General features: G+C 35.2%; 1 protein-coding gene across 13 annotated transcripts in view; it reads left to right on the top strand.

Annotated features, from left to right (window-relative positions):
* RALGAPA1 (Ral GTPase activating protein catalytic subunit alpha 1) overlaps window positions 1–24,869 on the top strand; it is a 281,757-nt gene that overhangs the window by 135,308 nt on the left and 121,580 nt on the right. For 12 of the 13 annotated variants that reach the window (XM_045450709.1, XM_045450708.1, XM_045450710.1 and 9 more), the window contains 9 exons: window positions 5,626–5,778; window positions 8,539–8,732; window positions 8,984–9,082; window positions 9,842–9,997; window positions 11,392–11,520; window positions 14,280–14,405; window positions 17,425–17,483; window positions 21,285–21,393; window positions 22,644–22,754. In XM_045450709.1, the coding sequence (XP_045306665.1) occupies window positions 5,626–5,778; window positions 8,539–8,732; window positions 8,984–9,082; window positions 9,842–9,997; window positions 11,392–11,520; window positions 14,280–14,405; window positions 17,425–17,483; window positions 21,285–21,393; window positions 22,644–22,754 (1,136 nt within the window). The remainder of the gene's footprint in view (window positions 1–5,625; window positions 5,779–8,538; window positions 8,733–8,983; window positions 9,083–9,841; window positions 9,998–11,391; window positions 11,521–14,279; window positions 14,406–17,424; window positions 17,484–21,284; window positions 21,394–22,643; window positions 22,755–24,869) is intronic. The other variant, XM_045450711.1, reaches the window with a different exon arrangement.

Here is a 24,869-nt window from a genome sequence, read left to right as displayed (position 1 = left end):
CCTTTAATCCATTTCGAGTTGATTTTTGTATATGATACAAGATAGTGGTGCAGTTTCATTTGTTTACACATGGCTGTCCGGTTTTCACAACACCATTTATTAAAGAGACTATCCTTTCCCCATTGTATATTTTACCCTACTTTGTTATAAATTAATTAACCATATATGTATGAGTTTTTTCTAGGCTCTCTGTTCTCTTAATCTTGATTTTTTATGCCAATACCACACTGTTTTAATTACTACATCTTTGTAGTATAGTATGAAACAGGGAGCAGGATATCTCCAGCTTTGTTCTTTCTCAGGATTGTTTTGGCTATTCAGTCTTTAGAATTTTAGAATTATTTGTTCTAGTTCTCTAACAAATGCTATTGGTATTTTGGTAGCGATTGCATTGAATCTGTACATTGCATTGGGTGATATAGACGTTTTAATGATATTAATTCAGTCTGTGAGCATGGAATATCTTTCCATTTATTTGTGTCTTTTTCCGTTTCTTTCGTTTGTGTTTTATAGTTTTCAGTATATAAGTCTTTTACCTCCTTGGTTAAATGTATTCCTAGGTATTTTTTTTGATGTGACTATAAATGAGTTTTTTTTTTTAATTTCTCTCTTTTTTTAATGTTCATTTTTGAGAGAGAGAAAGAGAAAGAGAAAGAGAAAGAAACAGAGCATGGCCGGGGAGGGGCAGAGAAAGGGAGACACAGAATCCGAAGCAGGCTCCAGGCTCTGAACTGTCAGCACAAGCCTGACGCAGGCTTGAACTTGCCAACTGTGAGATCATGACCTGAGCCCAAGTCGGACACTTAACCGACCAAGCCACCCAGGAACCCCTTTATTTCTGTTTTTAATGGTTTATTATTAGTGTATAGAAACACAGATTTTTTTAAAAAACATATTTTGTATTCTGCCATTTTCTGAATTCATTTATTCTAACAGTTTTTCGGTAGAATCTTAATGGTTTCCTATATGCAATCTGCATGGAGTGACAGTTTTAATTCTTCCTTTCCAGTTTGTGTGCCAGGTATTTTATTTTTTTTTACCTAATTGCTGTGGCTAGGACTTCCAACACTTTGTTGAATAAAAGACAAAGGCATCTTTGTCTTGTTCCTGATCTTAGAGGAAAAGCTTTCACGTTTTCACCATGGAATATGATGCTCGTTTGTCATATATGACCTTTATTATCATATTGAGTTACCTTCCCTTTATACCTAGTTTGTTGAAAGGTTTTTATCATCAATGGGTGTTGAAGTTTGTTCAGATACTTTATCTACTGAAATAATCATATAATTTTTTTAATTTAATTTTTATTTTTTTTTAAATTTACATCCCAATTAGTTAGCATATAGTGAAACAGTGATTTCAGGAGTAGATTCCTTAATGCCCCTTACCCATTTAGCCCATATCCCCTCCCACAGGCCCTCCAGTAACCCTCAGTTTGTTCTCCATATTTATGAGTCTCTTCTGTTTTGCCCCCCTCCCTGTTTTTATATTATTTTTGTTTCCCTTCCCTTATGTTCATCTGTTTTGTCTCTTTATAATTTTTTTTTTCAACGTTTATTTATTTTTGGGACAGAGAGAGACAGAGCATGAACAGGGGAGGGGCAGAGAGAGAGGGAGACACAGAATCGGAAACCGGCTCCAGGCTCTGAGCCATCAGCCCAGAGCCTGACGCGGGGCTCGAACTCACAGACCGCGAGATCGTGACCTGGCTGAAGTCGGACGCTTAACCGACTGCGCCACCCAGGCGCCCCTGTTTTGTCTCTTAAAGTCCTCATAGGAGTGAAGTCATATGATATTTGTCTTTGTCTGACTGACTAATTTCACTTAGCATAATACCCTCCAGTTCCATTCACATAGTGGCAAATGGCAAGATTTCATTCTTTTTGATTGCCGAGTAATACTCCATTGTATATATATACCACATCTTCTTTATCCATTCATATATTGATGGATATTTGGGCTCTTTCCATACTTAGGCTATTGTTGAGAGTGCTGCTATAAACATTGGGGTGCATGTGTCCCTTCAAAACAGCACACCTGTATTCCGTGGATAAATGCCTAGGAGTGCAATCGTCGGGTAGTTCTATTTTTAGTTTTTTGAGGAACCTCCATAGTGTTTTCCAGAGTGACTGCACCAACTTGCATTCCCACCAACAATGCAAAAGAGATCCTCTTTCTCTGCATCCTTGCCAAAATCTGTTGTTGCCTGAGTTGTTAATGTTAGCCATTCTGAGGGGTGTAAGGTGGTATCTCATTGTGGTTTTGATTTGTATTTCCCTGATGATGAGTGATGTTGAGCATTTTTTCACGTGTCGGTTGGCCATCTGGATGTCTTCTTGGAGAAGTGTCTATTCATGTCTTTTGCCCATGTCTTCACTGGATTATTTGTTTTTTGGGTGTTGAGTTTGATAAGTTCTGTATAGATTTTGGATACTAACCCTTTATCTGATATGTCATTTGCAAATATTTTCTCCCATTCTGTCAGTTGCCTTTTAGTTTTGCTGATTGTTTCCTTCACTGTGCAGAGGCTTTTTATTTTGATGTCCCAATAGTTCATTTTTGCTTTTGTTTCCCTTGCCTCTGAAGACGTGTTGAGTAAGAAGTTGCTGCGGCCAGGATTCAGGAGGTTTTTGCTTGCTTTCTCCTCTAGGATTTTGATGGCTTCCTGTCTTACATTTCATCCATCTTGAGTTTATTTCTGTGTATGGTGTAGGAAACTGGTCCAGATCCATTCTTCTGCATGTCACTGTCCAGTTTTCTCAGCACCACTTGCTGAAGAGACTGTCTTTATTCCATTGGATATTCTTTCCTGCTTTGTCAAAGATGAGTTGGCCATGTGTTTGTGGGTCCATTTCTGGGTTCTCTCTTCTGTTCCATTGATCTGAGTGTCTATTCTTGTGCCAGTACCATACTGTCTTGATGATTACAGCTTTGTAGTATAGCTTGAAGTCTGGGATTTTGAGGCCTCCAGCTTTGGTTTTTCTTTTTCAAGATTGCTTTGGCTATTCGGGGTCTTTTCTGGTTCCATACAAATTTTAGCATTATTTGTTCCAGCTCTGTGAAGAATGCTGGTATTACTTTGATGGGGATTGCATTGAATATGTAGATTGCTTTGGGAATAATCATATAATTTTTATCTTTTGTTAATGTGTATCACATTGGTCAATTTATGGATATTGAACCATGTTTGTCTCCCTGGAATAAATCTCACTTGATCATGGTGTATGATTGTTTTTATGTGTTGTTTTAACTCAGTTTATTGACACTTTGTTGAGGATTTTTGCATCTGGGTTTATTAGGGATGTTGGCCTATAATTTTCTTTCCTTTTTTTTTTAAATGTTTATTTATTTTTGAGAGACGGGGGGCAGACTGCAAGCAGAGGGAGAGGCAGAGAGAGAGGAAGACACAGAATCAGAAGCAGGCTCCAGGCTCTGAGTTGTTAGCACAGAGCCTAATGCGGGGCTCGAACTCAAAAACCATGAGATCATGACCTGAGCCGAAGTCAGTCGCTTAACTGACTGAGCCACCCAGACGCCCCTATAATTTTCTTTTTTTTTGTGATGTCCTTGTTTGGTTGTGGTATAAGGATAAAACTGGCCTCGTAAAATGAGTTTGAAAGTTTTTTCCTCTTCAATATATGGAAGAGTTTAAGAGGGATGGGTGTTAAGTATTCTTTCAATGTTTGGGAGAGTTCACGAATGAAGCTGTGTGGTCCTGGACTTTTGTTCATTGGGAGATTTTTGATTTTGGATTCAATCCCCTCACTAGTGATTGGTCCATTCAGATTTCTGTTTCTTCATGATTCAGTCTTGGAAGATTATAAATTTCTAGGAATTCATTCATTTCCTCTAGGTTGTATTTCTGTGGTATTGGTTGTAATGTGTTTTCTTTCTTTTCTGACTTTGAGTTCTATCTTGTTTTTCTTATGCGTTTAGGTTATTTTTATCTTTTCAGAGAACCAGCTCTTAGTTTCATTGATCTCTTTTATTGTCTTTTTAGTCTCTATTTCATTTATTTCTGTTCTGATCTTTATTATTTCTTCCCTTCTACTAACTTTGGGTTTTGTCCTTTTTTTTTTCTCTAGTTTGCCTAGGTATGAAATTAAATTGTTTACTTGAGATTTCTCTTTCCTTGAGGTAGACCTATATTGCTATGACCTTCCCTCTTAGAACCATTTTTGCTGCATTCCATAGATATTGGTATGTCACATTTCTGTTTTCATTTGCTTCTATGTATTTTTTTAATTTTTCCTTTAATTTTTCATTCACTTTGTAGGTATTTGGAAACATATTTAATCTCTGTGTATTTGTAGTTTTTCTAGTTTTCTTCTGGTAGTTGATTTCTAGTTTCATATTGTTGTGGTCTGAAATGATTTCAGTCTTGTTGAATTTAGTAAGACTTGTAAGACCTAACATGTGATCTATCCTGGAGAATGTTCCATGTACACTTGAGAAGAATATGTATTCTGCTCCTGTGGATGGAATGTTCTGAACAAATGAGTTAAGTCCATCTGGTCTAATCTGTCATTTAAGGCTGATCTTTCTTTATTAATTTTCTGTTGAAAGGTCCTGATATTTTAGCAGCTTGCTTGGTAGTAGCATCACCTCACTACAACCACCACAAAGTGTTAAATAAGTATTAATTTATGCTATACATAATTTAAATTAACATGAGTTTCTGCTATGTACCAGACACTACACTAGGCACTGGCAATACTTCAGTATATAACAGATACAGTCTGTTTTTACAGAGTTTCTGCATTAGTGAAGATATTTAAAACTAAACAGTGTGTTTCAAGTCAGTGTTATAAGTGGTATAATGGGGAAGTACAAGTGCATATGGCAGAGACTCCTTATTCACACTGGGTAGGTCAACAGTGGGTAGGCTTCTCAGGAAAAAGTGTCTAAAGTAAGACCTGAAAACTAAAAAGGAGTTAACCAGACCTATAAGAACAGGATTATGGCTCCATGCAAAGGAAAAACATGTGGAAAAGGCTAGCTCTGTGGCTAGAACTTAAAAGTGACGGGGGAATTATGGAGTGATCAGAAAGTTGAAGAAAGACTGGAAAACCCACTAATAAGTTTGGGCTTATGCTATGGCCAGTAAAGAGCCATAGAATATTTTAAGTAAGGAAGTAACATCTGATTAGATTTTTAGATCTTTTTGCTGCCTTATGAAGAATGGACTGGGAGGAAGGAATAGGGGTAAGAGGGAGATTGACAACTGGGGACCATCAGGGACCACCATAAACCAGGCTAGCAATGATAGTAGCATATAGAGCCATGCAGAGCAAGTTCTTCTCAGGAATAGCCCCGGGTCTGAGGTAAGTGAAGTAGAGTAGCAGTGGGTACTAGAGTTTCTCTAGCTGCATCAGGAATGGACATTATCACTTTCACAGATGGCTTCTATTAACTGCTATGCGCAGTTCTGATTCCATTCTAGTACCCTGGAAGAAGTCAAATGAGACCCCTAGATACAAAATCGTGTACAGTATTATGATTTTCTTTACCTCTTTGGCCTTTGATGCTTCTCAATTGTATCTTATTGGGATTTTAAGCATTACATCTTAGGTAGAGAGTATTGAATATTCTCTTTATGGTAAGTTTATGAAATTATATTTACAGGTTCAGAAAGTGCTTCTCCAGTCCATTCAGCTCTGGGATCCAGGTCACAGACGCCTTCTCCTTCCACACTGAATATAGATCACATGGAACAGAAGGATCTGCAGCTTGATGAGAAGCTCCACCATTCTGTTCTTCAGACGCCAGATGACCTAGGCAATATTTGGAAATTAGATATTTGCCATTTTTCCTTTCAGGGCATTAGTGTTAGGAGATCTTAATTTAGACATCTTAAACTTTTGATTAGATAGAGTATTATTATAAGTCTTTTGAGCTTTTGTGAGTCTTTTGGAAATTTGTTACTTAACATTTTTTCTTGCTCTTAAAAATATTTATAGTCTAATATTTGTTGTATTATTATAGTTGCCTACAGTCCTGGCATTAGTGGTTGCATCATTTTTGTGTGTTAAATTATCATTTATTGATATTCTGCCATTTCCTAAAGCAGGAAGTATTTTTAAGTAAATGTTAAAAAGTGACTAGGAAACCTTAGAAACTGCGAGTTTTAATAAAAGTTGTTTCTGCTGAGTCTTACATAATGTAACAAGGATCAGGATAAAACGTCATTTTGCAATTATGCCCAAAACAATGAATAATATAAAATGCCAGTTTTCATTGGTGCTGCAGTACATTTACTCTCTATAACTTCTGGCCTTATAGTTTTAAGGTACTCATTCTCATAATATGCATTTATCTTGCAATTACATAACCCTTATGGTCTGATTTCTGGATTATTTTGGCCTTTTCTTTCCTCCTTTTGGCCTGCAGTTTTTAGTTCATCCTTGGTTTTAGTTTCTTTCCCCAACAGTGGGAAAAAATTTCTAACTTACAGAAAAGTTACAAGACTAGTAAAATGAATACACATTAAGCCTTTAGATGAATTCACCAGTTGTTAGTATTTTACCACTTTATCTCTGTATCTGCATACACACGTGCACAAAAACAACCCTGCCATCCCCCCCACCCCTTTTATTTCCATGTAAGTTGGGGAGGATCAGAGGGAGAAGGAGAGAGAAAATCCCAAGCAGCCTCCACACCCAGAGCAGAGCCAGATGCATGGCTTGGTTGATATCACGACTCTGATATCATGACCTGAGCAGAAATCAAGAGTTGGAAGCTTAACTGACTGAGCCACCCAGGCGTGCCACTTTTCTTTCTTTCTTTCCTCCTTTCTTTCTTCTTTCCTTCCTGCCTTCTTGCCTTTCTGTCTGTCTTTCTGTCTTTTTTCTGTCTTTCTCTGTTTCTTTCTTTCTTTCTGTTTGTCTTTCTTGAGCTATTTAGTAGTGAATTGCAAATTTTAGACCCTTTACACTTAAACACTTTAGTGTTTCCTGTATAACCACATTGTAGTGGTCACATTCAGCATATTTAACATTGAAACATCACTGCAATTTTTTTTTAATTTTTTTTTTTCAACGTTTATTTATTTTTGTGACAGAGAAAGACAGAGCATGAACGGGGGAGGGGCAGAGAGAGAGGGAGACAGAATCGGAAACAGGCTCCAGGCTCTGAGCCATCAGCCCAGAGCCTGACGCGGGGCTCGAACTCACGGACCGCGAGATCGTGACCTGGCTGAAGTCGGACGCTTAACCGACTGCGCCACCCAGGCGCCCCTAAATTTTGTTTATTTTTGAGAGAGACGGAGGGAGAGAAAGAGAGAGAGACAGAACATGAGTGGGGGAGAGGTAGAGAAAGAGAGGGAGACAAGAATCTGAAATAGGCTTCAGGCTCTGAGCTGTCAGCACAGAGCCCCAATGTGGGGCTCAAACTCAGGAATGGTGAGATCATGACCTGAGCCAAAGTTGGATGCTTAACTGACTGAACCACACAGGTGCCCCCATTACTGCAGTTTTTAATCCAAAGTCAAATTTCCCCAGTTTTTTCAGTAGGAATATCTTTTATAGCTACACCATACCACTACCAGCCCAATTCAGGATTCAAAGGAGGATCACACATTGTTGCTGGCTTTGCAATTATTTAAAATTTTGTTTTGGGAGGGTTAAGTTAGAGACAAATCAGTTGATTTTTCACCATATTATGAAGGTTCCATAGAGTAGGGAGATGTTAACGGTGATGGTTAAAACTACAGTGTTTTTTTTTTCTTTTATTTCAGTGAGCTTACACCAGATGGTTATTTTTTATTATTATGAAAGACTAGTAACTTTTTTATAATACAATCATTGTACACTTCATGTAGAAAGAGAAAAAAAGTTAAACATTAGGCACAAAGGATGTGCATATATTAAGAATGAACTTGTAAATTATGAGTACATTGAGATATTACCAAGTAGGAATAATCTTAGTAATGATTTCACCTTTTCTGTTATATACACTGAATAGAATAATGGGTGTTTTTTAAGTTGGAGGAGACCTATAATGATATTTAGCTAAGCCATCTATTTCATAGTGAGAAGTATAGCATTAAGTTATTAAATAATTTGTATGACATCACATAATTAATAACAGTAATACCCCTTTTAATGCTAAGCCTGATTTAGTTTTGAAATATAGAAATACATTTCTTAGGAAGTTTTAAGTACCAAGAAATAGGCTTATGAAGACTTCCTACAAGATCTGCTTTCAGCCTGCGATCTTCTATTAATTTGATGATACAACCTGAAGTAGTCATTTGATAAAGAGAGAGTATATACTTACAAATATGATCTTTATGTCAACCATATACTTCTCTATCAGCATCATTTCCTCCTTAGATAAATCCTAGTACAAGTTCCATTGAATAAGTAATTATTGCCATAATATGGAATCACGAACTGGTTAGGAAAAAATAACACTAGTGCCTATTGACATTTTTAAAATTTGCTTTTATGGATATTTAAGATTGTTAATTTGACTCTTTCTTGTCTTTGTGATTCTTTAGAAAAATTACTAACACCAATGTATTGGTTTATTTTATAGAAATCAGTGAATTTCCATCTGAATGTTGTAGTGTGATGGCAGGGGGTACACTCACAGGATGGCATGCTGATGTTGCTACTGTAATGTGGCGAAGAATGCTAGGCATTTTGGGAGATGTCAACGCTATTATGGATCCTGAAATACATGCCCAAGTTTTTGATTACCTCTGTGAGCTTTGGCAAAATCTAGCTAAGGTAAAAAAAAAAAAAAAAAAAAAAAAAAAAAAAAAAGAAAAGTGTTAAGAATTCGTAGAAGCCTTAGACCACATTGCCCCCCCCCCCCCCCAACCTCCTTACTATAAACTAGTTCCTGGCAGGGTAAAGTCACTGAACCATGTTTAAATATATAGTTAGTGATAGAAATTGGACTTGAACTCAAGTTTAAGCTAAAACAAACTGGAAGAACAGTTTTCATAGATTTGTTGCATTTTATTTGAAAATTACAGATTAGAGATAATCTTGGCATTTCAACTGATAACCTGACCTCCCCTTCACCACCAGTTTTGATTCCTCCACTGAGAATTCTTACACCTTGGCTTTTCAAGGTAAGCTTAATATATAAAAATTATAATTTAAAAGTTTCATTTAATAAATACATATGTAATCTGTTTTAAACATTTGATTCTTTAACTTTTGTATAGTTTTCTAGAACACTTGGTTTGTGACTTGTCATTCATTACGGGTTATATAGAGAGGAAAACGGGCTAGCATAATTATTATACTGGTGCATCATTTTTATTTAATAAAACAAAAGTGAATATAGAAAATTATGTTTTAATTGTATTTAAGTGAAGTATAAATCTCGAATTTATATCAAAGAATATGGTGTGTACTTTCATTGTTTTAGTTTTTAAGTTTATTTATTTTGAGAGAGAAAGCGTGAGCAGGGGAGGGGCAGAGACAGAGGAAGAGAGAGGGAGAGAGAGAGAATCCCAAGCAGGCTCCATGCTATTAGCACAGAGCCCGATGTGGGGTTCGATCTCACAAACCATGAGATCATGCCCTGAGCCAAAACCAAGAGTCAGATGTTTAACCAGCTGAGCCACCCAGGCACCCCTACTTTTGAAGTTTTAATTTTTTTAAGTGTCATTTGATACGCTTGGTGCATTTTCCTAAATGAAACAGTGTGTGGTTATTCATAACCTATGTTGTATCATTTTAATGATAACAATAGTTTCAGTAATCCTGATATTTCAATTCATTAAGAAATTGGACCAACATAAAAATAAATGAAAGCAAATATATTGCTTGCTGTATCACTTTAACAGTATTTGAGTATTAAAATCAACATCTTTAAATTGTAGGCAACCATGTTGACTGATAAATATAAACAAGGAAAATTACACGCTTACAAACTTATTTGTAATACAATGAAAAGAAGACAAGATGTTTCTCCAAATAGAGATTTTCTAACACATTTCTACAATATAATGCATTGTGGATTACTTCATATTGATCAGGTAAATATATACTTTATAACCAATTGCTTTATAAGTTTATCTTTGATTCTTGATTATTTAACTCTTTTAAGGTCTAGAATTAAAAATACTGTCTTATGTAGTCATTTATTTATGTTTCTTTGATTTTGTAATCTCATTTGTTCTTAAGACATAGTTGAAAAGCTGTTATGTTAGGGGATTGACTTGATTATTAAATGTGTCTTTCCTAAACATAGTTGAAAAGCTATTAATTAGGGGATTGATTTGATTATTAAATGTATCTTTCCTCTAATGTTGTAACAACTAGTTTGCTTCATCTTTTGCTTAGACTGACTACATCTTATTTTAATGTCCTAATGTACTTATTCTTGGGTGTTTTGTAATTGTTACTTAATAATTGGCACTAGAGGCATGTGGATATGCTCATCTAGTAGTGAAATAGAGGATTTTTCTTCTCTAAGAGCTAGCCCATCACATTTTCTTATTTCCATAGATTGTATTAGCACAGTGACAATTATATTGACTTGGCGTTTGTATCAATATAATCATTACATTAGAAAGTAAAAAATTTGACTGTAGAACATTATTTCAAGGGTCTTGATCCTGGCCATAAAACTGGAAAAAAAAAAAACAAAACAAAAAAAACCCAGAAACAATCACAAAAAACTATGGGAGGTTGTAAGTCATAGTAATGAAACATTTTTATCATAATGTGGTTAAATTTCACTTGCAGTTGATTTAAAGAACATTAAATTAATATTGAAAGAAGTAGTTATATCTCTCCTCCTGAAAAGTGAAAATACTACCTGCATTAATTTGAAATAATTACAGTGTTCTACCTTATAAACATGTCTCAAACAAAATGACGATCTTAGTTATTGACAAAGAGACCTTTTGTTTAAGATAAATCAGATTGAGTAATACAGTGTAAAACACTGCATCCTTATGGTAAATTCCAAAGGCTGGATATTTGTCATCAAAGGACTTCAGTTGATCTAATAAAGAGAATATCTCCAGTTGCCACATAATAGGTTATGCAGTTTTAAAGATCAGAGATATCATATGGAAGCAAATGGATGAGAGGAGGAACTACTCTGCAGTTCAGTTTTATAACACTTGAGCCTTATATTTTCAACCCCCTGAAGCAAAAAGCCTTCCATCTTGCTGTCTAGTGTGAAAAAAAAAAAAATGCTGTATTGATGTCAGTTAAATATGTTTTAAGTTTATTTCGCTTTGACAATATAATACCAAGCATGGATTATTTAGAAGAATTAAAATTAGTCTTTCCAGTTAGGCAGTGTATAGTAATTGCCTGTTTTATTATTTCATATGTTATCTATTTTTAAGGGTATTGATTAGCTGATACCCAAGATTAATTTATGATATTCTTTTCCCCTTCTTTTCTTACTTCTAAGGATATTGTCAATACAATCATCAAGCACTGCTCACCTCAGTTTTTTTCACTTGGTTTGCCTGGTGCCACAATGCTTATTATGGATTTTATTGTAGCAGCTGGTAGAGTGGCTTCTTCAGCTTTTCTCAATGTAAGTTTTTATTTCCTGTTCTTTATAATATAACAGACTGTGGTTAAATAGGCTCGACTAACAAAGCAACAGAGAAGGAGCCCTTGTTAGTAAATTTAACAAGCTGATGATCAGGAAAACTTAGTTTAATTGAAATTGCTTTTATTTTTTTAAGTAAAATTTGAAGTATAAGAAAGTACTAAAATTAGTTGATGGAATTGACACAGGAGCTATAAAAATGGATTAAAATCTGATAAGCAAAACAAAATTTAAAATTGAAGAAGTCTATGGAAACAAGTAGAGGCAGGGAAGAAACTAAAGAAAGGGCAGTGGGCCATAGCAAAAGAGAAGAAACAGATGAGATAATCCAGAAATATGCTCTAGAAGTAAACTCTAAACTCTGAAAAGCATGTGAGGATTTTTCATAACAGTTACGGAACTATGGAGACAATGCCAAGTAACTGGTATAGTTGGAACACGTCCATATTTATGTAGCAGAGGTAAACTAAAGAGGAAGATAGTAGCTGGTTTATAGTGCTAGAGAGGTTAGATTTTATCCTCAGGAAAGAATGAGCAAACATTGAGGGATTTTACGCAAGGAGTGGCATGATCAAATTTACTATGAAAACAATTACTGTTCAGTAGACCAATTATTCTAGATGACTAGTCAGCACGTTTCCTGCACTTCTTTAAGGTTGTGCAGGAGAGTGGCACCTGGGTGGCTCAGTTGGTTGAGTGTCCTACTTCAGCTCAAGTCATGATCTCAGTTTATGAGTTTGAGCCCCACATGGGGCTTTACATTGACAGCACGGAGCCTGCTTTAGATTCTCTGTCTCCCTCTCTCTCTCTCTCTCTGCCCCTCCCCCTCAAAAATAAACATGAAAAAATTAAAAAAAAAAAAAAGATTCTGCAAGAGAATTAAACCCTGATGTCCTTAGGAATCCATTTTATGTGATTAAATTTACCTCCTGTGCATCTAGAAGGATACTAGTTCTGTAACATCCTTGGGAAAATTTTTAAAAATAGTTATTTTCTGTTTGTGTGGTTCATATGAGGAACACTTGTTGAGAAAAACTGCATAGGAAAACAAATCATTACAGGAATCAAACCTGACACCTCATCTCTACTGTAAGTTTAAGGCCAGTCTTTTCCTCTGGATGATGTTGAAGATACATAGTCTAAATCTTCCTCTTTGGATTCCATTTTAGATACCATACACATCATCTTCCTTCCCTTAATGGGAAGCCCCTTTTCTCCCTCTGCCAGGCAGTTTACAAAATAACTAATTAGGTTTTACCTTTATTAATTATAGTCACATTATAAGTATGCTCCCATTATATCCACATACTTGAACATTCTCAGTTACCTTACCCAACTTTCAACAAAAACCCTTAGCTAATCTCTTTTTTTTAATTAAATATTGCGTTTTTTATCAGCTTCATTTTTATAACTAATTTTTTTTTATTTAGAGACTTTAATTTTTTAAGTAATCTCTACACCCAATGAGGGGCTTGAATTTATAACCCCAAGATCAAGAGTCACATGTTCTACTGACTGAGCCAGCCAGGTGTACCTAAATTGGGATGGTGGCTACAAGCTTGCCCTACCCCTTTATGGTATTGTCTTTTATCTGCAAATACGGATTTTTTTTAAATATGGAAATGAGTTGTTTTGTTGATAATCATAATAGTACCACTCCACTGCCTCTATTAAAACAATTAGAAAAATAAGGAGATCCTGTGGAAGATAAGGTCTTGTTTTATGTAAATAGAAGGATTATGTTTCTAGCAAATTTTTAAAGCATTTTTTTGGTATTATTAAACATATAATTCAATTCATAGATATTTTAGTAAACAAAGAAATATATTAGTAAGTGGGTGTTGGTGGGCGTGCAAGAAGGTAGAAGAAGAAAAAGAAATGTTCAGTGCTGGGGCACCTAAGTGGCTCAGTCGGTTAAGCGTCTTACTCTTGGTTTTGGCTCACTTCCTGATCTCATGGTTTCATGAGTTCGAGCCCCAAGTCGGACTCCACACTGACAGCACAGAGACTGCTTCAGATTCTCTGTCTCCCACTCTCTCTGCCCCTCTGCCACCCCCACTGTCTCTGTCTCTCAAAATAAGTAAACTTTTAAAAAAAGAAAGAAATGTTCAGTGCTGATACTTCAGAAATGGCTTAATATATATATATAGCTAAGAAAAAGAGGAAAAGTTACCTTCATCTGCAGGCCAACCATAAATTCTTACTTTGTTTTTAGTTAAGTACTATAGGCAATGCTTTTTTCACTTGGCATAATATTATAAAAACTGTCTAGACTAGTGCCTATTTCTTGAAGATACAATTAATGTTTTTATCCTTAGTTACTTTTATCCTTAGGTAGTAACAAATATAATCTAGTGACGTTGAGTCATCTGCTCATTAGTACACTATGTTTTGGTGTGTGAATTGCCTTTAAAATGAAAGTATGTATATTTTTTTCTCAAAATTAGAGTAAATCTATGCTGTCAGCTAAGCTATATTCTTATTTGCAGTCCCATTAAGTGTGGCTGATTTCTGCTTAATTTGCTGTTCTCAAGGAGAGCTCTGCATTTACTGGGAATAGCAGTAGTTTATGTGCAAAGTATAGGTGAAAACCTCAACCTTTTTGTGTTGCTTCTTTCGTTTTTAATTGTGTCTTATGCTCTCACTTCTCTTTGTACTGTGGTTAGGTCATGAAGTAATTTTCTGGTAATTTAATGACATAGTCAAATACATTTTAAAGATTTAAAAAATCTGATACATAGGCACCAAGAGTGGAAGCACAAGTTCTTCTGGGATCCTTGGTTTGTTTTCCTAACTTATATTGTGAACTCCCTGCTCTCCATCCCAACATTCCTGATATTGCCATGTCTCAGTTTACAGATGTTAAGGTAAGAAATCAGTTGCGAATTTTTAGTATTTAAATGACTTTTTAAGTAATGTATGTTTGATACAATTTGTGTTCTTTTCCTTTAGAAATCCACATAATCGTTAAAGAACGTTAGCCAGCCATACCCATCAGACACAAAGCTAGAATGTCTGTTAGGAGCATAGCCTTTTTTGTGTTGATAACTTCTTTGGAAATGTTTTCTCATTATTGAATCCATTCATATGCCAATATCATAGGATTCTTTTATTCGCTCACTGAACATTTATTGAAACATCCTATGAGACAGATAGTAGGCTACTTCTAAGGTTCCTAAGATTGAGATGGTACTAAACCTGCAAATTTGAGACTCTCTCTCTCTCTCTCTCTCTCTCTCTCGTAATTTCCCAATGTGATGTATCAAACAATGTAATGGAAATATTCTGTTTTGCTGTAGGAAAGTGTGGAATTGGGGTGGGGATCTTATGTATCTGAGGCCTCATAGCTCCTCAGAAGTCATGCTGATAATTTTTTTTTTAACTTTGGTTTTCTCTGAAAGTTTTTCAATCCAGTTTTTGTCAGGAGTTCTGCATGTATTTTTCATGCCACCCATATTTCTCTTTACAACATTTATAACATCTATAATTACTTATTTAGTGTTTATACTTCAGACAAACACCACAGTAGGTCCTATTTACCTAGTAAAAGGTCCTATTTACTGCTGTATCCTCAGAGTTTAACAGGCTGCTTGGCATCTGGGACTCCTGAAACATTTGTTAAACAAGTGACTTTCAGTTACACATAAAATTGCGTTAGGTCAGTGCAGATTTACAATGACAATTAATAAAAACTATACCTTTGGTCTTCAGAGATGTCATATTTTGGTTTCTTCTATTTTCAGAAGATCCTGAAGGTCAGGGATAGGTAGTAGTTTTTAAGTTTGTTAGGGATTAGCCTAGCTTACTACATATGATCTGCATTTCAGAGTGGACTTGTTCACTTCTGGCCATTGTATATAGGTAGTAATGGCTGAAATGATTAAAAAAATCAAACTTTGGGGAAGGGGTATTTCCAAAATAAAAGCTAATTCTGTTAATGATGAAGAAAGCAAAAAGCCTAAGAAAATGATAATTATTCTCATTCAGAAAAGTGAAGATTTAAGGGAAAGTTACATGCCACAGTGGTCATATGTAGTTTTCACATTTTCACTGAAAACCACTCCCCGCGTACTCTAAACTGCAGCCATATAGCCACATGGGACATACCATGCTGTTTTTCGATTCTGTGCCTTTGAAAACCCATTTCTTTCTGCCTAAAACATCATTATATAGACCTGGTTTCTTCTTCTTGTGTCTCTTAATCACTCAAACATAATCTTTGACCTTGATCATTTGTCAAAATCCTATTTACCTAAGACCCTTTTGTGAAGTCTTCTGTGACTTTCTGAAGTTAAAGTTAAGATACTGTTGTCTTGGGGCGCCTGGGTGGCTCAGTCGGTTAAGCGGCCGACTTTGGCCCAGGTCATGATCTCGCGGTCCGTGAGTTCGAGCCCCGTGTCGGGCTCTGTGCTGACGGCTCAGAGCCTGGAGCCTGTTTCAGATTCTGTGTCTCCCTCTCTCTGACCCTCCCCTGTTCATGCTCTGTCTCTCCCTGTCTCAAAAATAAATTAAAAAAAATGTTAAAAAATTAAAAAAAAAAAAAAAAAAAAAAGATACTGTTGTCTTAACCATCTGTTTCTTTCCAGCATTTAAGACAGGATCTAAGACATAGAAAGCTCTTGGGCTTAAATGGATACCTTTCAAGTATCTATTAATTGCCAGCCACTGGGCTAGATGCTAAGTTTACAAAGATAAGTAGTTTACTCCTCTTAAGGAGCTTACAATCTGTGTAGCTGATAAGTGCTTTTTGAATATATGAATGAATGAATATTTTTGAAAAAAAGGAACAAATAGATTCTTAATCATCAAACCTAGTGTCATTCTTGTTTTCCTTTCCTTAGCCACTATAGTACTGGCCCAGTGTTGATGTTCCTGACTTCCGAAATCTCTTCAATTTGGACTTATGTTGCACAGATCTATCTTGATTTTCTTCTTGCTTCTCTAAATATTCTGTGACTCCTTAATAGACTAGTTTTCTTTCCCTGCTTGCTAAACATAAACTTGTTACAAGATCCTCTTTAGATAATGACTTTCTCTTTATTCTGCCTTTTGAATGTTTTATTCATTTACATAATTTTAACTATTATTTAGAACTTATCCCCAAACTCACATATTATCATGTTTTGCAAATTATCAAAAAGAAGAAGGTTGCTTTTAAATGAATATTTCTCAGAGTTTTGAAACGATGTTCGTACTTTTGAGCAATTAAATCTTTTTTCATTATAGTGAGCTTTTATTACGCTTCTAATCAGGAAAAAAGGATTCTTTTTTCGAACATATGTATTTGGTTGTAAATTTCAGAAATAACTTGTTTTAATTTGTGCTGCTCTAACAAGATACTACCAAAAAAAAAAAAAAATAGTACCAACTGGGTTGCTTATAAATGACATAAATTTATTCCTCATAGTTCTGATGGCTGAGATGTCCAAGATCAAGTCTCCAGCAAAGTTGTATTCTGGTGAGGGCTCTCTCGCTGGTTTATAGCTGGCACCTTCTCACTGTGTCTTCACAGAGTAGAAGGAGTTAGAGAGTTCTGTGGTGGTCTCTTTTATAAGAGCATTAATTCCATTCATAAAGTCTCCATCCTCATCACCTAATAAGCACCTCCTAATGCCATCATCTTTGGGGGTTAGGATTTTAACGTAAGAATTTTGGGGGAACATAAACATTTAGACCATACCATTGTTTTATTTATTTAGCTAATTTTATGAATAATATTAGACTGTATTAAAAGTATATGGGTGAGAACAAAGACTTTTATTTCCTTGTTGTATCCCTAGCACCTGGCACAGTGTCTGGGCTCATAGTGGCCATTTAATAAATACTTGTTGAATGGATGAATGAATGAAATTTTAGTCATTACCATTATTTCTTCCTTTATTCTAGGAACTTATAATCAAAACTGTATTAAGCTCAGCAAGAGATGAGCCCTCTGGCCCTGCACGGTAGGTCAGATATCCTTAAGACTTGACATAACTATTCTGTTTTTGGAATCTTATTGTAGAAGTTGATTGAATTATTCAGCAGTCCAGATTGTTTCAAATACACAAAAGCTGTTTTGAATTATAAATCTAAATTATTTATATTATTAAATACTTACTCTTTTCATGATTTGAATACAAACCTTCCTTCATCCTAGGGGCACCTGGGTAGCTCGTTCAGTTAAGCATTTCACTTTGGTTCAGGTCATGATCTCGCGGTTTGTGAGTTCGAGGCCTGCATCGGGCTCTGTGCTGACAGCTCTGAGCCTGAAGTCTGCTTCAGATTCTGTGTCTCCCTCTCTCTGCTTCTCTCTCTCTCTCTCTCTCAAAAATAAGTAAACATTAAAAAAAAAATCTTAAAAAAATAAAATCCTGGTCACCTTGTTCAGTGTCTTTACCTTCTATATCTAAAATGATTTAATTTTATTCAAGTACGTTTTGCTTTCCCTTCAGATTTTATTTGTCACTATCTCTTATGCAATACTTTGTAATGTACTAGTAATTACCCAATGAATATTTTTTAAGTTGAATTCAAAGGAAATATTTTTAATGTAGAAAAAAATAGGAAAATTTATAAATATTTTATCAGGGTATTTTTTAAAAATAGAATATAAAAAGACTTTAGAATGTTTTCCCTTCTAAACATCTTGTTAAGAAGTGAAAACTGTCATTTTCTCTGTTTTACTAGACCTTTCCAGAAAGATGGAGATTTAAATCAGCAGGATACCAATAACACACCATGTTCCTTCTTTTCTCAAAAATATCATTAATTTATATTTTCTATTTCTTGAGCTAATTCTAATACTGTGTAATTAGCCTCAGTAGTAGTCTGCGTTTACTACTGTTCTGACCTACATGTCTGGAATGCTTCCTCTTTTCCTAACATCTGCACATTTTTTTGACCCAAGGTTCTAAAAAATATGGATTATGGCTTTGACCATTTGGATTCTAATTGCAATTTAAACCTTTTAACAGCAACCAGAATTAATGTAAAATGAGCAGTTTGCTTAAATGAGACATAGCTCTAGCCTTTAATGCAGTTGGATATTTTTCTTAATAGCCAAGTTTAACTAGAAACAAATCTCTTTGAATAAATTCTTCTTTTACATTAGTTTCATTTTTTTATTATTTTTTTTTTTTACGTTTTTATTTATTTTTGAGACAGAGAGAGACAGAGCATGAAGGGGGGAGGGGCAGAGAGAGAGGGAGACACAGAATCGGAAGCAGGCTCCAGGCTCTGAGCCATCAGCCCAGAGCCCGACGCGGGGCTCGAACTCACAGACCGCGAGATCGTGACCTGAGCTGAAGTCGGACGCTTAACCGACTGCACCACCCAGGCGCCCCATATTAGTTTCATTTTAATACTGGATAACTACTCCAGAAAATGACATTGTCTTTCCAGTATTCCCATATTTTCATTTCTGGTAGCCTTAACCCCAAATGTGATTATTATCAATATTATTTCTTTAACATTTGCTATGCTAATGATTAATAATGATAACCTTTTAAGTTTATAAGGATTTTCCTGTCAAATTGTTCCACTTAATCCTCATCACAATTCTAAGAAATTACTGGAATCATTATTCTTCCAACTTTACTAGCAAAAAACTGATGGCTTAGAAAACTAACATTTATTCTGTGCTAGGCACTGTTCTGAACACCTTATTACCTCATTTAATCTTTGCAACATTTCTAGGACATATGTGCAGTTTTTATCTGATTTTTTTATAGATGGGAGCCCAGAGAATTTAAATAATCTGCCCTATCATCCAGAAATGGCAGACCCATGATTGCAACTCTGGCATTTTGTCTTCAGAGCCGTATCAGATATATAAGTAATAAGTGACAGAACCAGATTTGAACTTCGAGCTTCAGATCCTAGATCTTCTGCCTTTTTTTTTTTTTTTTCTTTTTTAAACTGTGTTGCCTCTCAAGTGAAAGAACATTGAAGCCTAAAACATAGCTGCCCAGAAGTAGACTTGGGAATCATTAACACATTAGCTTGTCTTGAGAGTATAGGGAAATCCCAAAAGTTGAATATAAGTATTTTCTAAACTTGCTTTCCTTTCAGGAATGTGAGGTCTTAGAAGACCCCCAAATCTGACCAGGAGCACAGACTTGAGCCATACTGGGAATAATCTAAATTATTTGAATATCTTGAAGAATGTAGGAAACACACAAACATACACACACCCACACATGCACACACAAATTTGATCTTACCCCTCAATTATAAACATGTCTGGTAAGCATTTTACTTCTGGTCTGTGTTAATTAGCTGCATTCATGGAGTTTATTATTACTGTAGGATTACAGTGCTTCCCACTGCTAAACCTGAAACTTGGTTATTTAGATCTAGAATATTTATAGGTGGGCAACAGTAGGGAAGAAATAAAGCAGTAGACTTCGCTTAGAAGACTTTATGGTAGTTTTTTTTTTTTAATGTTTATTTATTTTTTTGAGATAGTGTGCAGGTGGGGAAGAGGTAGAGAGAGACAGGATCTGAAGCAGGCCCTGCGCTAAGAGCAGAGAGCCCAGTGTGAGACTCCAACCCACAAACCTGATCATGACCTGAACTGAGGTCTGACACTCAACTGACTGAGCCATCCAGGCATCCTTTGGTACTTTTGATAGTAAATAATTTATTAGCATTAACACTATGATAAACTGAAAGAAGACACTTAACTTCTGATCATCTGTGTTCAGGAAGAAAACAATTTCTGCATTGAATTGTTCTGAAATTTAGCATTCTACTGAAAAAATGTTAAGAATATCATCATGGGGAGGGGGATACCTGGGTGGCTCACTCAGTTAAGCATCCAACTCTTGATGTTGGCTAAGGTCATGATCTCAGGGTTGTGAGATCGAGCCCTGTGTCAGGCTCCATGTTCTGCACAGATCTTGCTTGGGATTCTCTCTCTCCCTCTCTCTCTGCCCCTACCCCACTTGTGTGTGCGTGCTCTTGCTTTCTCTCTCAAAATAAATAAATAAACTTTAAAAAAAGAGAAAAGAATGTCCGTATCAGGACATGCCAAGTATAGCAGAATACTAGAATGAGTTGACTTTTTAAGGAGTTGAGGGAACCAATATGTGCTTCATCAGAAGCTTATACTTGAACACACTAATAGAATTTTTACTGATTCTTTTACTGATTCTGATCATCTAATAAGTCCCTTCAAGCTGAAACTCAGTTGAAGTAGGGAAATGAAGTTTCACAAGACATTAGGGGATAGAAAAAATTATGCAAATTCTGTTTCTTTTGGAATCTCTTTATAAAACATATGAATTTTATTTGTATTGCCAATTTGTTTTAAAGAATTTATAGCTGGCTATGTTAGATTTAAGGGTTATGAAAATAATCTTTGACCCAGCAGCTTCATGTTTTCACTGAAGTTCATTTGGTGCTGTCAACAAAAATCACACTTTCCTTTTTTGAAAGCAGGTTACATATTTGTTTGGGACGCTTTATGGCAATATCAATTTATTAATATAGGTTTGTTAAAAAGATCCTGTGTGTTATCCCCTCCTATGAGATTGTTAGCAAATTATATTTGAAAATTAGGCTTTTAGTTTGGAGCCATGTGCTTTCCTCCTACTTTCTCTTGCTAAGAAGAGCTAATATACAGAGTAAAAATTGATTCATTTAAACAGTGCATGTTCTTTCTAGGATGGTTTGTTTTGGTATTTTGGTTGAGGTGGTGGTTTCATTTCATTTCAAGTCTCATGCACTTTTATTTATATCAATGTTGGTTGCCTTTTTTGCAGATGTGTAGCACTGTGCAGTTTAGGTATTTGGATTTGTGAAGAACTAGTCCATGAGTCTCATCATCCTCAAATTAAGGAAGCTCTGAATGTAATTTGTGTTTCCTTAAAGGTAAAAAAAAAAAAACCTATTTAGTGGAATATATTGATATAGAATGCATGACTTTTTCTCCAAGTGTTTATTATATCTTATGTCTTTATAGGATAAGACATTTATTAAGTGTTACATTTTATTATTATTCATTTATTAACACATTATTTCCTTGATCTTGACTTTTTCCTTGAGTGGCCCTACTCTTGAATGTAGGGTATTGTGGTGATCACCAATTTTATCTCAGCTTTTTATGTCATTTAATTTGTAAGGTCATTTATATTTTCCTAATCATTATTTTTGTAAGTTACTCTTCAGTCCTTATTACTTCCTGAATTCTTGAGCTGTTGCATGATTTGGCTTTATTATTCAAGTTAAATGGTCTCTTTGTAACTAACAAGAGTAAGATTTGTTAAAAAATAATAGCCTAATTATTTGGAGGGTGTGAATGAGTAAATTTTTTGCTTGGGAAAGTATGCATGATATTATTTTTGTCTTAAAACTTGTAATGCGCTTTCTATGTAGAATGTAAACATAAAAAGTACAAATACTACTTATATGACAAATATTTGTGTCATAGTATGTACTATGTTTGAGGTGCTTTGCTGGTCAGATTGAGGGATATCAGAATGAAAAAAAATTATAAAAACTAGATTCAAAAGTTAATAATATGATGACTGGAGAGATTAAAATAAGAGTAATAAAAAAAAAGCTGAGAGAACCAAATGAATAGTGCATGTAAAATGCTGATTGAGGTCAGAGGAAACATCAACTTTGACTTGGGTGTTAGAGAAGACTTTGGAAATAGGAGGCATTTGGTTAGGGTTTGAAGAGTGGGGGACATGTGGTCATAAAAAGCTGAGCATAACAAGTTTGACTTTATGCCGTTCGGGAGTCATCTGAGAACTTTAAGCATAAAGAATGTGAGCATCAGAGCAGTTCTTTAGAAGATTAATTTGAAAATATTGTGTAGAGTTGATTGGAATGGGGAACAGATTGGAATGGAGAAGAGACTGAAAAGATTACAGGCTGTTGCAAATTTAGGTGAGGGAAAATGGAATAAAACTTTAATGGAGACAAACATTCAAAATCAAAAATAAAGTTAATTGTTTTTGGAATATATTGTGAATTCTTATTTTGCAACTATATATTTATTCTCTTAATAGTATTTTAATACTCAAATTTAGAGTAAAAAAAGAAACAGGTATGAAATTTAAAGTTTTTCAGCAACTAATGCATTAATGAATAATTTGTTGTTGTTGTTATTACAGTTTACCAATAAAACAGTAGCCCATGTAGCTTGTAACATGCTTCACATGCTGGTTCATTATGTACCTAGACTTCAGATTTACCAACCTGATTCTCCCTTGAAAATTATTCAAGTAAGTATTTCTCATTTATTTATTATGACCCTGTTAAAAAACCTTTAGATTTGGATACCTTGAAATATAAAATTATTTAATAATTTCTTTAAATTTTGCGTGGCTAAATAATGGCAACCCAGGCTGGTTTTTTTGGTTTTTGGTTTTGGTTTTGGTTTTGGTTTTAGATATCAAAGTTCATGACAGTCCTTTTGTATTTTATGTTAGGAGACTCTGTTCTTGGTTTTATTTTTTTTTTTTTAATTTTAAAAAAAAAATTTTTTTTTTTTTCAACGTTTATTTATTTTTGGGACAGAGAGAGACAGAGCACGAACGGGGGAGGGGCAGAGAGAGAGGGAGACACAGAATCGGAAATAGGCTCCAGGCTCCGAGCCATCAGCCCAGAGCCTGACGCGGGGCTCGAACTCATGGACCGCGAGATCGTGACCTGGCTCAAGTCGGACGCTTAACCGACTGTGCCACCCAGGCGCCCCTCTGTTCTTGGTTTTAAATGCTACATGCAAATTGATAATTGCCATCATCTTTATTAATGTATATCCTGCTTCATTCCCTCTCTTAGGTGAGAAAACATAGCATCCCTCCAGTTACCAGAATCAGGACATTATTTTGATTCATCCCTTTTCTTTCCTCTTCAGCTAATCATAGATGAAATTTGTTTTTGAAAAATTATTTTTTAATTTTAATTTTGTGTCTCCAACGCTTCCTGCAACACCTGACCTCCTATACTTTATACAATACCTGACCTGTTTCATTATTTCTTTCTTGAGATGCTGTTGTAGCCTTCTGACTAATCCCCTGGCTTCTGAGGTCTTCCCCGCCAAGTCGTCATTTCACATTCACATGACTCTGACACCTACCTGAAAAAAACAAAACTCAGCAATATCTCTGAGTGGTTTTCCTTTGCCTATAAAATAAGACCCATGTTCTTTATCTGGGAATTTGAAGCCTTCAGATGAGGCCTCAACCCATCTTTTTAAAATTATGTAGAGATTCCTTTGAAGTATCCTGTTGCCCACATACCTGAGTCGACTTACTATCTCCTGAACATACCTTGACTCTTCCTACCTGAAATGTTCTACTTCTTTTATCCTCCCTTCATCTTTCAGTGATTGGTTTAATACCATCTCCTCAAAAAATAAGAATCTTTATCTCTTTTCTCCAACCAGAGTTTATCTATCTTATCTTCATATTCTAATAAAATTTTTAGGAAATATAAGCAATTAATATTTATTAAGCACCTATTATGTACCAGTCGCTATACCAGCCACTTTTTCATAAATTATCTCATTTAATTCTTAAGTCTTTTGAGGTAGACTGTTATTTGCCTCCCACCACCTTTATTTAACATGAGAGAACCGAGGATTTAGTAACTATATGAAGTCACAAGCTAGCAGGGTAGAAATAGTTCATACCCAAGTGTGTAAGATTTTAAGTCCAGGCTTTTCTGGCTCAACCATTTTGCCAACCTCTATTTCAGCACAAAATATAGTTGTGTACAAATTCAAAAATGCCCTCTAAGACAAGGGCATTTTTCTTCTTTATTATTTTTTATGCCTAGGGTGACTTTCATGTAGAATATGTTCAGTGGGTATCTGTTGAGTTGAAAATATGTAGTATTATGGTTAGGAAGCTAGGTTTGAGGATTAGACATTCCTGGTTTAACTAACCCCTGATTCAACCATTTACTAACTTTGTAACTACGAACAAGTTACTTGGCTCTCTGAACTCACATTTTCTTTATCTTTACATTTTTCTTTATATTTTTACATTTTCTTTACATTTGTGATAAAAATATCTAGCTCACGGAGTTGCCCTGAAGACTAAATGAGAAAACATATCAAACAGCTTAGAACTTTTTGCCTTAAAATTATGAAGCATTAATTTTAATCAATGTTGGCTGCAGCTATTATAATTATGCAGGACATGATTACTGGGTGTAAATGTGAATGCAATGTATGTTAGTATTAAAACGTTTGAAGATTTTAACCTTTAAGGTTAATTATTCTGTTTGAAAATTAAGGTCATTTAAAAAAATTTTTTTAAACTTTTATTTATTTTTGAGAGAGAGTGTGAGCAGGGGAGGGTCAGAGAGAAAGGGAGACACAATCAGAAGCA

This window comes from Leopardus geoffroyi, chromosome B3, assembly GCF_018350155.1.
Source record: "Leopardus geoffroyi isolate Oge1 chromosome B3, O.geoffroyi_Oge1_pat1.0, whole genome shotgun sequence".
In the NCBI taxonomy this organism is placed as follows: Eukaryota; Metazoa; Chordata; class Mammalia; order Carnivora; family Felidae; genus Leopardus; species Leopardus geoffroyi.
Note: the sequence above shows the minus strand (reverse complement) of the source record. Positions and strands in the feature narration are given on the sequence as shown.